General features: G+C 34.0%; 1 protein-coding gene across 1 annotated transcript; it reads right to left on the bottom strand.

Moving 5' to 3' along the window:
- Nucleotides 1-294: 294 nt before the first annotated feature.
- Nucleotides 295-6,876, bottom strand: LOC102801540 (NXPE family member 3-like). The gene is made up of 4 exons (XM_006823284.2): nt 6,602-6,876; nt 3,016-3,558; nt 1,374-1,426; nt 295-1,028 (listed from the first exon to the last, which is right to left on the bottom strand). Exons 1-4 carry the CDS (start codon nt 6,874-6,876, stop codon nt 295-297), a joined length of 1,605 nt encoding a protein of 534 aa, XP_006823347.2.
- Between the last annotated feature and the right edge of the window lie 7,237 nt (nt 6,877-14,113).

The raw sequence follows: 14,113 nt of genomic DNA, 5'->3' as shown, positions 1-14,113 counted from the left end.
CCCTAGATAGTTTAGTTGTCCTAGGGTAGTTCATTCTATCTAGATAGTTATGTTCTAAGGGTACTTAAATTCTTCATCACAGTTTCCTGACACAATTTAACTTTCAATGTGTTCCGGGAGTAAAGACATTTACATTCAGGGAACCTCCATCAATCTTTAAAATTAAAATGCGACTTGTGCATAATGTACATACTATTACCAATTTTGCAAGTTGTGTCCAGAAGACTGAATTAACATTGCATTCCAAGCACTCAGTGATTCATGAAAACAGATTTGATGTACATTGTAGATTGTCTACTTGCCAACCATTTCATGACAAATATACGACAACATGAGATTTATTTCTTGTTGTATCACATTACTGGACATGTGGAGCATATTTTTTTCAAGCGAAGAAGATACCATATCCCATATATCAAGAAACAGTACACCAATTCCGGCGAATACGTATCTAATAATTCTGTTCTGATCATAAAATACCCAATTACTACTGTGGACAGATTGCTCTCTAAATACATGTTCCCGTGGGTGTGATAGTTTAATCATTACTTTAGAATTTGGACATCGTTTTATAAATCTTTCCACAGCCAACTTGGCACGAAATAGACGTTCTATGTAGGACTGAGTTGACCACATGCCGTAGTGGAAACAAAAGTTCAACATCACAAAGGAAACCTTAGACTGACATTCATTGTATGTGATACTGTCAATCAGGTCACTTTCAAATACAAATTCTGGCACAGTTTCCTCGTCTCTCCCAGCTCTAGGTGCCATGAAATGAAACCGTTCAAGAAACCCATGATATTCATACTGAGCAATCAGGATTTTGCCAATTTGCTTCACTGTAGAGTCTCCACTCGCTATTATAGTCTTGTCAGATAAACACTTGTAGACTTCTTCTTTTGACCACTGTTTACTGCGACATACAAGTGGAATAAATAATTCACGAGTTTCCCAATATCCGTCAGATAGTGGCACTGGTATATCTGAACCACATGATTCCAGCGGTTGAGCAGTTACTGCACCATCTAAAACAAACCATTAAAGGTTTATTGCTTTTGATTATTTCAATATATATACATGTTATACTAATAAACACACCAGTGCTCGACAGCCGAGAAGAAGAACAATGACACATTACAACCATGAGTTAGCTTCTGGACGAATCTGATCATCACACATTTCAAAACAATGTTCATATTTTTAAATCATATTTTGTTATGGAATATCATGGAGTGACAGGTAGCATAAATATGCTGTTATTTACTCTCATAATCTTGATGTTTTCTTGAATTGATAATTATTACAGTTCAAACAGCATACATCTGTCATGATATGCACAAACAAATATCATGTATGTTCTTCGTATTTACCTTGTATTGTTACTGACAATGGTGTTGCCTGCAACCTTGACATGTACGATGTCCTACAATAAAAACTCTAATGTTACAATGCATCCATATGAACAGATTTTGGTTTTTATGTAACTTTCGACACCAATGTCTTCCATGTATCGTGTTTAGTGCGAATGTTGTATGATTTTTTTGAAAGAATTAAACAGTATTCCACTGTTTTGTGGTTTGGCACTAACCAAAATAATGCATTACAGAATTCGTTACTAGTTCATCATTTATCCATAGTTATCAGGTATCATTCCATAAACAATGGAATATATCACAAATATATATTAAAACCTATTATGCAGATGTCGGACCAGTTTTGGACGACGTGATGAAATGGTTACCAAATATGATCTCTAACATAATACTCAATAATTCAATCATTTAACAACCAAGATCGCGTCTATGTTTATTTCTTTAAAATTATTAAATGTTGTTTGCAGGGTAAACATTTTCATTCTGAACACTTTTCTGCGTTATAGGTAAGTATGTCTCACAGTTACTCAGCAGTTAATGATTGTATTATGGACCATTCTTTTAGTTTGACGCTATTATTCTCACGAATATAATGTGGAGATAAACACTTTATTTTATTAGTCCCCGTTCGGACGCAGTCCGAAAACGGGGACTTATGTTTTGACCTCCGTGCGTCCATGCGTCCGTCCGTGCGTGCGTGCGTCTGGACCTGTATCTTCGAAATTTCACACATACATCATACATGATATGATACATATGCACATCAATTTGTTTCACGATCTGATTCAAGATGGCAGAATGGCTGTTTACAGATGGATTTTGTTCAAACTTGGTATATACGTTGAACATTATAGCATCTTGATGCACATCATTTTGTTTTTCAGAAAATATTCAAAATGGTAGACTGGTGGCCATTTTGTTTTAATAAATGTGGTTTTATTGCCATACATGTATCTCTGAATTGCTTTGACTGATTATGTTCAAATTTTAAATATTGATTATACATCATGTCATAGATATATTGGTTTGACGACCCTATTAAAATGCCCATTTGGTGGCCATTTTTGTACTTAAAAATCATCAAATATCAACCATTTCTTGATGGATTTTGTTCAAACTTGGTATATACATTAGACATTACGGGTTCCTGATGCACGTCATTTTATTTTTCTGATCGGATTCAGAATAGCTGACTAGCGGCCATTTTGTTTTAATAAATGGGATTCTAGAGCCATATCTCTGACAGGCTTTGGCGAATTATGTTCGAGTTTCATTTATTCATTATACATGATTTTGTTTTAATTAATGCTGTTCCAGAGCAATATCTCACAATACTCATTTGACGATAAGATACAAATGTCAATCATTTTAATGTTAAACAATCATCAAAATCATATTCCTGACATGTTTAAGTTCCAACTATATTACTATAAAAAAAAACTATATATCTTAAATTTGATAACGAACGGGGACTGTGTTAGGCATGGCTTGTTCACAGAAAAAAATACGATCTGGGGATTAATTGCGAAATATTGCACATTTATTTAAATAGCAGTCTATCAGTACCTACCTGCCATTATGTTATTATCCAAAATCACAAAAATGTACCCCTAGTTGTGATATGTCTATCCTTACTTACTTTTCAAATAAATCAGCAACACCTTGCATCTGATCTGCTGTGATTTTGTTCATTTTTTTGACACTCCTACTAATGACATTCAACTGAGAACATTTCAATGTACTGGGTCTATCACAGACAAGCACTGTCTTACCCATGGAATTTGCATTCATATATTCACACTTATCAGACCACAATCCTTCACTTATCATTGAACAATTACTTGACTCGATTGTAACTCCATCTGTAAAATTTCCAGCAATTCCTTGTAATTTTTCTTTTGTCTTTACCACTTGTCTAATGAAATTAATAATCTCTCTAGTGAAAGCGAGTTGAACTCTAACACTCCCATTTCCAGCCCAGGCTGCATAGAAAAACACAGAGTATGTACCGTTTGCATAATCAATAACACGACCTGCTGTGCTTTTTCCCAGTTTCGTGTTTTGCATGACTGCCATGAAAAAATCACCTCCTCTGTTTCTTTTACGATTGTTTTTGTCTCGAGCTTCAATAACAATATGCACAAACTCTCCTTTCTGGATATTTGTATTATGGAGCATCACCCTATAATAAATTATGGAAATTTTATATCAGTCAAAATTGTTAAATAAAACAAATGTATAATTTATGTATTTTGTTATGTTTTGACTTCTGTCATTGTTAATGTTTAATGTTATGCATCCTTATCAATATTTCTAGGATATTGCTTTGACCGATCTTGTTCGAAGTTGTTACAGTGACACAACATTATTTTGTGTCCACAAATGTTAATTTATGTCATTGATAATGACTTGTTTTGTGTGGAATGTAACTTTTCAATAATTCCTTTGCTGGAAGAACGCTTTATAGAGTTAGTTATTTTCAGTAGATGTCAACTGGGGGAAATAAATTGATACAAGTATCTTTAACTAAATAAATAAATACGACCTACACTTAAAATAAAATCAGACTGGAAACAAGCAAGAAGCTGCTGATGGTTCGTTTAGCCGCCACACTTGTATAAATGGAGTTCTTTCATAATGTGGTGGGAGACATGATGATGCGATTAAGAGGGTAGACACTAAACATATACGGTAGACCCTTACAGTTGTGAATATTTTGATTATGACAACCTCCTTTGTAATGTACTTGAAAGACATAGATGACCTATTAAAACATGGAACACAGACTGTAAATAGATGAATTACAGAGTTGCCAAAAATGAACAACTGGTTTTTCAATGCATCCGATCCTCGTGTTGAGAATCTGGTGATCATTTCCAAAACGAAAAATATTAGCATTACATATTTAAAAAATATGCTTGCCAGTGCTCTAGTCATGTTGTTTTGTTGTTCAATAATCATCATAGATAATCATTAGCATCATAAGCCATATTAGATAGTCATGGCCAGGGCCGGAACAATGTGGCTTTATTGAGACTGGCGGGATGAGAAATAATCGTTTGTGTGATGTAGAAGTATGCAGTAGATGAATATCCATTGAAAAGATGTGAGGTTCATAATATATTTGTGGCGGACCGTGCACACTCTCACTGCAACACAGTACTCTCTTCCCATAAAGTATGACAGATGGAGCATCGAATTAAGAAAAATATATAATACAAATGGTTCACTGGAGGATTACTTTACTTTTTAATAGTTCCCATCTGTGAAGATTTTTTGGACTAGCACTTTCTATCTTTGAAGTGTTAGTGATGTATCAGTGATTGATTGAGCTATGGGGGTTTACTGAATTTCATGATTGATTGGGGCCGGACTGACTAGACATAGTGATTTAGGAGTAATATTGGACTGGGCTGATGTTGGGTAGCTGTATTTGAGTCAACTACAGGTAATATTTTGTGACATGTTCCTTAAGGATATGTATGTTTTTTGTGTACATTGGGAATTGACTTGTGGGTTAGTGGCTGTTGTGATGGTGGTGCATTTTGGTAAGTAATTATATGGATATCAGGCATTAATGATAAGTCTAATCTATTTTAATCACAGTTGTTTTCACTTGAATTTCTGTTCGCACTTTCTTTATGTTCTGTCCGCTACTGTGCATCTGCATTACATTGATCTTAACAGCTCGGTACTTCACCTCAAAGTTAAAGGCTGAAACGCTGACACACATTGCTGCCCTGTGGTATTAAACATACTTGACTGGGTTATTGTCAGTAATGACAGGAAAATTTTATAGAGATAGGCAGCTACTGATGATTTTAAGGACTATTTGGGACAAAGGAATTCATGTTTATGCATAGGGTAGCGGTACTCAGCTGGATTAAGTCCCTTACTTGCATATGCTAATCTTCTTTGACTTGCACAAGTGTCAAAACTAACCGAATACCATCTATTGATGTATATATTTACAGAAGAAGTAGTTGGCTGGAATCATGACATAAAAGGATTGGAGAACTAGTCAATATATCTTCAACAGTGTGACAGCTGTCTTACATCTTTGCATTCTTGGGCTTACACTCCAATAATTAATCTTCACAATAGAACAGCAATTGAAACATATCCTTTGATAAACCGTCTAAAGTATCCAGAGAAACTGGGTTTGATGGTTGTTTCCAGTGTTTCACCTTTGCTTTTTCCCAGGGTCAGTCTCAATTCTGTTGACAGTAACAACATGATTGGAGATGGCATTTCTGTGGTTTCGAACCGTGCATTCTCAACCAAACAAAGATTATCTACAGTCTATCAAGGTGCTCTGTGAATATTTTGAGAAGACAATGATATTGTCTAAATATGTAGTGAAGTTTCAAAGTTATGGTCACCAAGCCAACACATCATCAGCATCTGGAACATAGCTGGTGCATTTGACAAGCCAAATGGCACCTGGGTACTTTCGTACAATGTTATGGGTGTGGTGCAAGCAATTTTGTGACGACCACCTGCCAATAACCAGAATATGATCTAAATGGAGAAATATTTAGCATTACCAAAACCTTCTAAGGTCTCATCAATCCTTGGTAGGAGAAAGGAATCACGAATAGCATTTCACTGACGATAATTTTTGCATTTTCTCACTGTACCATCTTTCTTACATGCCAAAACTATGGGTGAAGCATACAAATATCGACTATGTTGTATAGCATCTAACCATGTCTTTAATAGCATTAAGCACCCCTTGGTGCTGGGATTATCTTGTGATGCAGTAATCAAAAACGTCTGTTTTTTTGTACAACAGGTCTTGCAACTGCGTGCACTTCTCTTCACCATGAATCACATCATCATCATAGTTTGCTGTACATGATAGCTGTTGGTAACATCTAGGGGATGACTTTGTTCCGTCTCCCTTCAACAGATGTATTTGGCTGTGATGGCTGTAGTTGAAACTTTGACATCAGAATTTCCATTATTAAAATTAGCTGGTAATTTCTCAACCACCTTTGTGCCAACAAACAGCTGAATTATAAGAAATATTGCAAGTTCGAACCAAAATATGCCCATTTTCAGGATTAGACAGGGTTCTTCCTACCAGTGTTCTACTTGGCAAGTCTCTGTTCTCAGGCCTCTCAACTGTAGCCAATATAATGCAGGTTCTTTTGGAGTCCGACAGCGTATGTGCAGCTCTTGTCCCGACCCAACTGTTTTTACCTTTAAACTGCAAAACCTACTCTGCCATTCCTTCCACCAAAATCTGTCTTACCAATGTGTATGTATTAGCTCTCACCTCATCTCGACTGGCTCTAATAAGGTTTGTACCAATTAGTAATGGAACATCCTTCATATATTCACCAATCGCAAACACCTGCATAAACAACCGAAGTACACCATGATGAGCAACATCATACCCCCCTGGTCTCTCAATCTCTTCATTATTATGCTCAAACTTTTGCTGATGTAACTCCGGATGTTGCCGCACAATAGTATCTGTCGTTGTATTGACCATGGATCCAGTATGATTTACCATTCACCATTACTGTATCATTACCATTACCATTACTGTTGATGGGGTGCCGTGAAAGCAGTTATTTAAAGTCTAGGATTGTCAACATTGTTTATTAGGACTTCGTCAGATAAGATGTATAGCGCATTTACTCCCACTTTAGGGCTGTCACTCGTTTTGCCCTTCACCCTTCTTTTCTTAATGGAGCATCTTTGCTTGCATAATCTGATTTTGTTAGTGGTGCTGAGGCACATTCTTTAGCGTAGTGTCCCTCCTTCCCCAATATGTTTGACGTGGTGTATTTTGTTCTAAATAAATTAATACCTTGAACCCATGCCCCACGGTTACCCAACCCGCCTGGCAACAAACGACAATTATTATATTCCCAAAATCAATCTTACGTCCAGTCAAAATTCGCTAAAATACACAGCAGCAAAACATTGGAACTCTCTCCCAACTGAAGTAAAAAGTGAAACACGCAGACATAGATTCAAATCCAAATTAATATCCCACCTCCTTGAAAATAATTAGTATTGATTTTTTCATTTTAATGTCGTTATACTTTAACCTGATTTGTTTCAATTTGACTTTAATATGATTTAATTTAATTTGATTTGCTTAAATTTTGATTGATTTAATTTAATTTAATTTAGTGGTCTTACTGCTTACCCTCCATGTTAATTTCCTTTTCACTGCCATTCTATTCATTCTTACAATATTATTTTATTATTGCAATGTATTATCTGTCAATATTGTTATTTATGTAAGCAGTGCCTTCATGTACATATTATTTATCTTTTTTCTATTAGTAATGTAACACTGATTTGTATTCGTTCAAAAGCCAATCCTCCATTCTACTTTTCCTTAATAGTGCGTATACTGCCCTCTAGGGCTATGCATTGGAACGTACAGGTTCACTTGATCTTCTGGCTGCACTCATAAAATGTAGACATTGGGTCAATCGTCATTTGAATTGTCACCATACTCAGCCTTCAGTTCTTCAAATGCCTTTTCTGATATTTTCTCACCTATAGGGATACTCTATAACAACCTTTATGCTTCATAACTGAGATGTCTGAATATTGAAAGAATGTGTAGGCAAAGGGGTGTTCCACCTGCCTCTAAAATGTATGTCATGTCTCAAATCCAGTCTTCCACCAAAATCATGCAGTCAGATGTACCACTGAATATAGGAACATTTCATATTTGGTGTGATGATACCATGTTGAAATGTTGTTTAGGGACAGGTGTAGCACAGTAGTGGTTGTGGCTGACTCAGTGATCTGTGTATTGAACAATGTTTTGCATAGAAGGGAGTGTAGGTTGTTGGTATTCATTGGTATTCACCACTGCTGGTGCATTATTTGTGTATTGCTCAGGGGGTAATGTTGACCAATAACGAACGATGTTACTGTTTTACATTGACTTATGTGTTTGGATAGTGCTGGTGTGTCTCAATGGGTTTTGTAGTGTACATGTTGGGACTATTGGTGTCGCTAATGAGGTGGTAAAATAATCACTAGGAGGGTGATACTTGTGATGTATTGTGCCTGCATTTGCATTTGTGGTTTGAAAGCGGACCTGCTGGCATAATTGATGTGTGACTGTGGTTGTAATTGTGTTGAGTTTGTACTACTACTGGACCACTGATGGTAGAACGAGAAAATAATGCGCGATTATAGGTTTGTTATGGGCGAGTACATTCTAAAGACTTGGCAATCAATCGCAAGAAAACTAACAAAAATATTAAATCGTAAATAATGAGAAAACCTGTTATTGTTAATTACCATCAGATCAGGCATCAGATATAAAGAGTGAATAAGGAAATCTAGTGAAGAAATGTGATTGCTTTTGTTTGCCTTTTGAAATGAAAGTGTATGAGTACTAATACGTTATGTCTCTTCGAATATATGGAAACAAAATATCACGATAGAGGATGTTCAAGGGGGAACGTCAATGACAATTACTCGGTCACAACAACATTGATTTGTCTAGGATTATGCACACTAATCAAATTCCGATAAATAATGTTTTTATATATTGCACAATCGTTCTGTACCCAATTTTATATCAACACAGAACAGTCTCAACACTACATTGTGTTATCTCAATATGTTATTAAGCCTATTTAGTGTTAACCACATATAGTAACAACTGTTCCATGCATGACCAATTTATATCTGTTTTGTATAGAACTTTCTCACCTTGTTGTCATGGTTGATGTAAGTCCTAACGATCCATTTCCAATATCAAAAGGAGTTTCAATATTTTTATTCTCAGCATATCCATGCATCTGTTGCCAATTCAACTCATCTACAATAGTTATCCACTCCATTCCATATCGATTATATCTACTATAAGGTAATGGATCAGTATTTTTGGAACTTCTTGACTGTAGATTAGGAGAAGGTATCACAGTGTCTTTACCATAATTTACAATCTGGTCAACGTTTATACTAATATTGTTATTAGGCGTGTTGTCGCGTGACATGCAAAGATGGGTTTTGTACATTTCCGGTTTTATCAAAACTGAGGATTGCTGTGTGTAAAAAAAATAGTAGGTTTAATTAATATTCAGATTCACGCGTGTCAAATATGTACTATGTTTAGTCATTACTCAGACTCCTGGATCAGCGTACATTATTACACTACATACATTTCATAAACACTCAATGATCAAATATCTCGTATATCATGGCAGTTCAGTGTAATAAAGCAGTGTAATAATTGTATTTATCCCATATATCATGGCAGTTCAGTGTAATAAAGCAGTGTAATAATTGTCTTTATCCAATATATCATCACAGTTCAGTGTAATAAAGCAGTGTAATAATTGTCTTTATCCAATATATCATGGCAGTTCAGTGTAATAAATCCATGTAATAATTGTCTTTATCATGACAGTTCAGTGTAATAAAGCAGTATAATAATTGTCTTTATCCAATATATCATGGCATTTCAGTGTAATAAAGCTGTGTAATAATTGTCTTTATCCAATATATCATGGCAGTTCAGTGTTATAAAGCAGTGTAATATTTGTCTTTATCCCATATATCATGGCAATTCAGACTAATGAAGCAGTGTAATAATTGTCTTATCCCATATACCGTAGCAGATCAGTGTAATGATGTAGTGTAATAATTGTTTTTATCCAATATATCATGGCAGTTCAGTGTAATAAAGCAGTGTAATAATTGTCTTTATCCAATATATCATGGCAGTTCAGTGTAATAAAGCAGTGTAATAATTGTCTTTATCCCATATATCATGGCAATTGAGTGTAATAAAGCAGTGTAATAATTGTATTTATTCCATATATCATGGCAGATCAGTGTTATAAAGCAGTGTAATAATTGTTTTTATCCCATATACCATGGCAGATCAGTGTAATGATGCAGTGTAATAATTGTCTTTATCCAATATATCATGGCAGTTCAGTGTAATAAATCCATGTAATAATTGTCTTTATCATGACAGTTCAGTGTAATAAAGCAGTATAATAATTGTCTTTATCCAATATATCATGGCATTTCAGTGTAATAAAGCAGTGTAATAATTGTCTTTATCCAATATATCATGGCAGTTCAGTGTTATAAAGCAGTGTAATATTTGTCTTTATCCCATAGATCATGGCAATTCAGACTAATGAAGCAGTGTAATAATTGTCTTATCCCATATACCTTAGCAGATCAGTGTAATGATGTAGTGTAATAATTGTCTTTATCCAATATATCATGGCAGTTCAGTGTAATAAAGCAGTGTAATAATTGTCTTTATCCAATATGTCATGGAAGTTGAGTGCAATAAAGCAGTTTAATAATTGTCTTTATTCCATATATCATGGCAGTTCAGTGTAATAAAACAGTGTAATAATTGTCTTTAGCCCATATATCATAGCAGTTCAGTGTAATAAAGCAGTGTAATCATTGTCTTTATCCCATATATCATGGTAGTTCAGTGTAATAAAGCAGTGTAATAATTGTCTTTATCCCATATATCATGGAAGTTCAGTGTAATAAAGCAGTGTAATAATTGTCTTTATCACATATATCATGGAAGTTCAGTGTAATAAAGCAGTGTAATAATTGTGTTTATCCCATATATCATGGAAGTTCAGTGTAATAAAGCAGTGTAATAATTGTGTTTATCCCATATATCATGACAGTTCAGTGTAATAAAGCAGTGTAATAATTGTCGTCATCCTATATATCATGGAAATTCAGTGTAATAAAGCAGTGTAATCATAGTCTTTATCCCATATATCATGGTAGTTCAGTGTAATAAAGCAGTGTAATCATTGTCTTTATCCCATATACCATGGCAGTTCAGTGTAATAAAGCAGTTTAATAATTGTCTTTATCCCATATATCATGACAGTTCAGTGTAATAAAGTAGTGTAATAATTGTCTTTATCCCATATATCATGGCAGTTCAGTGTAATAAAACAGTGTAATAATTGTCTTTAGCCCATATATCATAGCAGTTCAGTGTAATAAAGCAGTGTAATCATTGTCTTTATCCCATATATCATGGTAGTTCAGTGTAATAAAGCAGTGTAATAATTGTCTTTATCCCATATATCATGGAAGTTCAGTGTAATAAAGCAGTGTAATAATTGTGTTTATCCCATATATCATGGAAGTTCAGTGTAATAAAGCAGTGTAATAATTGTGTTTATCCCATATATCATGACAGTTCAGTGTAATAAAGCAGTGTAATAATTGTCGTCATCCTATATATCATGGCAGTTCAGTGTAATTAAGCAGTGTAATAATTGTCTTTATCCCATATATCATGGCATATCAGTGTAATAAAGCAGAGTAATAATTGTCTTTATCCAATATACCATGGCAGTTCAGTGTAATAAAGCAGTGTAATAATTGTCTTTATCCCATATATCATGACAGTTCAGTGTAATAAAGCAGTGTAATAATTGTCTTTATCCCATACATCATGGCAGTTCAGTGTTATACAGCAGTGTAATAATTGTCTTTGTTCCATATATCATGGAAGTTCAGTGTAATAAAGCACTATAATAATTGTCTTTATCCCATATATCATGGAAGTTCAGTGTAATAAAGCAGTGTAATAACTGTCTTTATCCCATATATCATGACAGTTCAGTGTAATAAAGCAGTGTAATAATTGTCTTTATCCCATATATCATGGCAGTTCAGTGTTATAAAGCAGTGTAATAATTGTCTTTGTTCCATATATCATGGAAATTCAGTGTAATAAAGTACTATAATAATTGTCTTTATCCAATATACCATGGCAGTTCAGTGTAATAAAGCAGTGTAATAATTGTCTTTATCCCATATATCATGACAGTTCAGTGTAATAAAGCAGTGTAATAATTGTCTTTATCCCATATATCATGGAAGTTCAGTGTAATAAAGCAGTGTAATAATTGTCTTTATTCCGTATATCATGGAAGTTCAGTGTTATAAAGCAGTGTAATAATTGTTTTTATCCCATATACCATGGCAGATCAGTGTAATGATGCAGTGTAATAATTGTCTTTATCCAATATATCATGGCAGTTCAGTGTAATAAATCCATGTAATAATTGTCTTTATCATGACAGTTCAGTGTAATAAAGCAGTATAATAATTGTCTTTATCCAATATATCATGGCATTTCAGTGTAATAAAGCAGTGTAATAATTGTCTTTATCCAATATATCATGGCAGTTCAGTGTTATAAAGCAGTGTAATATTTGTCTTTATCCCATAGATCATGGCAATTCAGACTAATGAAGCAGTGTAATAATTGTCTTATCCCATATACCTTAGCAGATCAGTGTAATGATGTAGTGTAATAATTGTCTTTATCCAATATATCATGGCAGTTCAGTGTAATAAAGCAGTGTAATAATTGTCTTTATCCAATATATCATGGCAGATCAGTGTAAGAAAGCAGTGTAATAATTGTCTTTATCCAATATATCATGGCAGATCAGTGTAATAAAGCAGTGTAATAATTGTCTTTATCCCATATATCATGGCAATTGAGTGTAATAAAGCAGTGTAATAATTGTATTTATTCCATATATCATGGCAGATCAGTGTAATAAAGCAGTGTAATAATTGTCTTTATCCAATATGTCATGGAAGTTGAGTGCAATAAAGCAGTTTAATAATTGTCTTTACCCCATATATCATGACAGTTCAGTGTAATAAAGCAGTGTAATAATTGTCTTTATCCAATATGTCATGGAAGTTGAGTGCAATAAAGCAGTTTAATAATTGTCTTTACCCCATATATCATGACAGTTCAGTGTAATAAAGCAGTGTCATAATTGTCTTTATCCAATATATCATGGCAGTTCAGTGTAATAAAGCAGTGTAATAATTGTCTTTATCCCATATATCATGGCAATTGAGTGTAATAAAGCAGTGTAATAATTGTATTTATTCCATATATCATGGCAGATCAGTGTAATAAAGCAGTGTAATAATTGTCTTTATCCAATATGTCATGGAAGTTGAGTGCAATAAAGCAGTTTAATAATTGTCTTTACCCCATATATCATGACAGTTCAGTGTAATAAAGCAGTGTAATAATTGTCTTTATCCCATATATCATGGAAGTTGAGTGCAATAAAGCAGTTTAATAATTGTCTTTATCCAATATACCATGGCAGTTCAGTGTAATAAAGCAGTGTAATAATTGTCTTTATCCCATATATCATGGAAGTTCAGTGTAATAAAGCAGTGTAATAATTGTCTTTATCCCATATATCATGGCAGTTCAGTGTAATAAAACAGTGTAATAATTGTCTTTAGCCCATATATCATAGCAGTTCACTGTAATAAAACAGTGTAATAATTGTCTTTATCCCATATATCATGGTAGTTCAGTGTAATAAAGTAGTGTAATAATTGTCTTTATCCCATATATCATGGAAGTTCAGTGTAATAAAGCAGTGTAATAATTGTGTTTATCCCATATATCATGGAAGTTCAGTGTAATAAAGCAGTGTAATAATTGTGTTTATCCCATATATCATGACAGTTCAGTGTAATAAAGCAGTGTAATAATTGTCGTCATCCTATATATCATGGCAGTTCAGTGTAATAAAGCAGTGTAATAATTGTCTTTATCCCATATATCATGGCATATCAGTGTAATAAAGCAGTGTAATAATTGTCTTTATCCAATATACCATGGCAGTTCAGTGTAATAAAGCAGTGTAATTATTGTCTTTATCCCATATATCATGACAGTTCAGTGTAAT

Source organism: Saccoglossus kowalevskii, chromosome 16 (genome assembly GCF_978046115.1).
Source record: "Saccoglossus kowalevskii chromosome 16, keSacKowa6.1, whole genome shotgun sequence".
NCBI lineage: Eukaryota > Metazoa > Hemichordata > Enteropneusta > Harrimaniidae > Saccoglossus > Saccoglossus kowalevskii.
The sequence above is the reverse complement of the archived record's forward strand: the minus strand, read 5'-3'. Positions and strand labels throughout refer to the sequence as shown.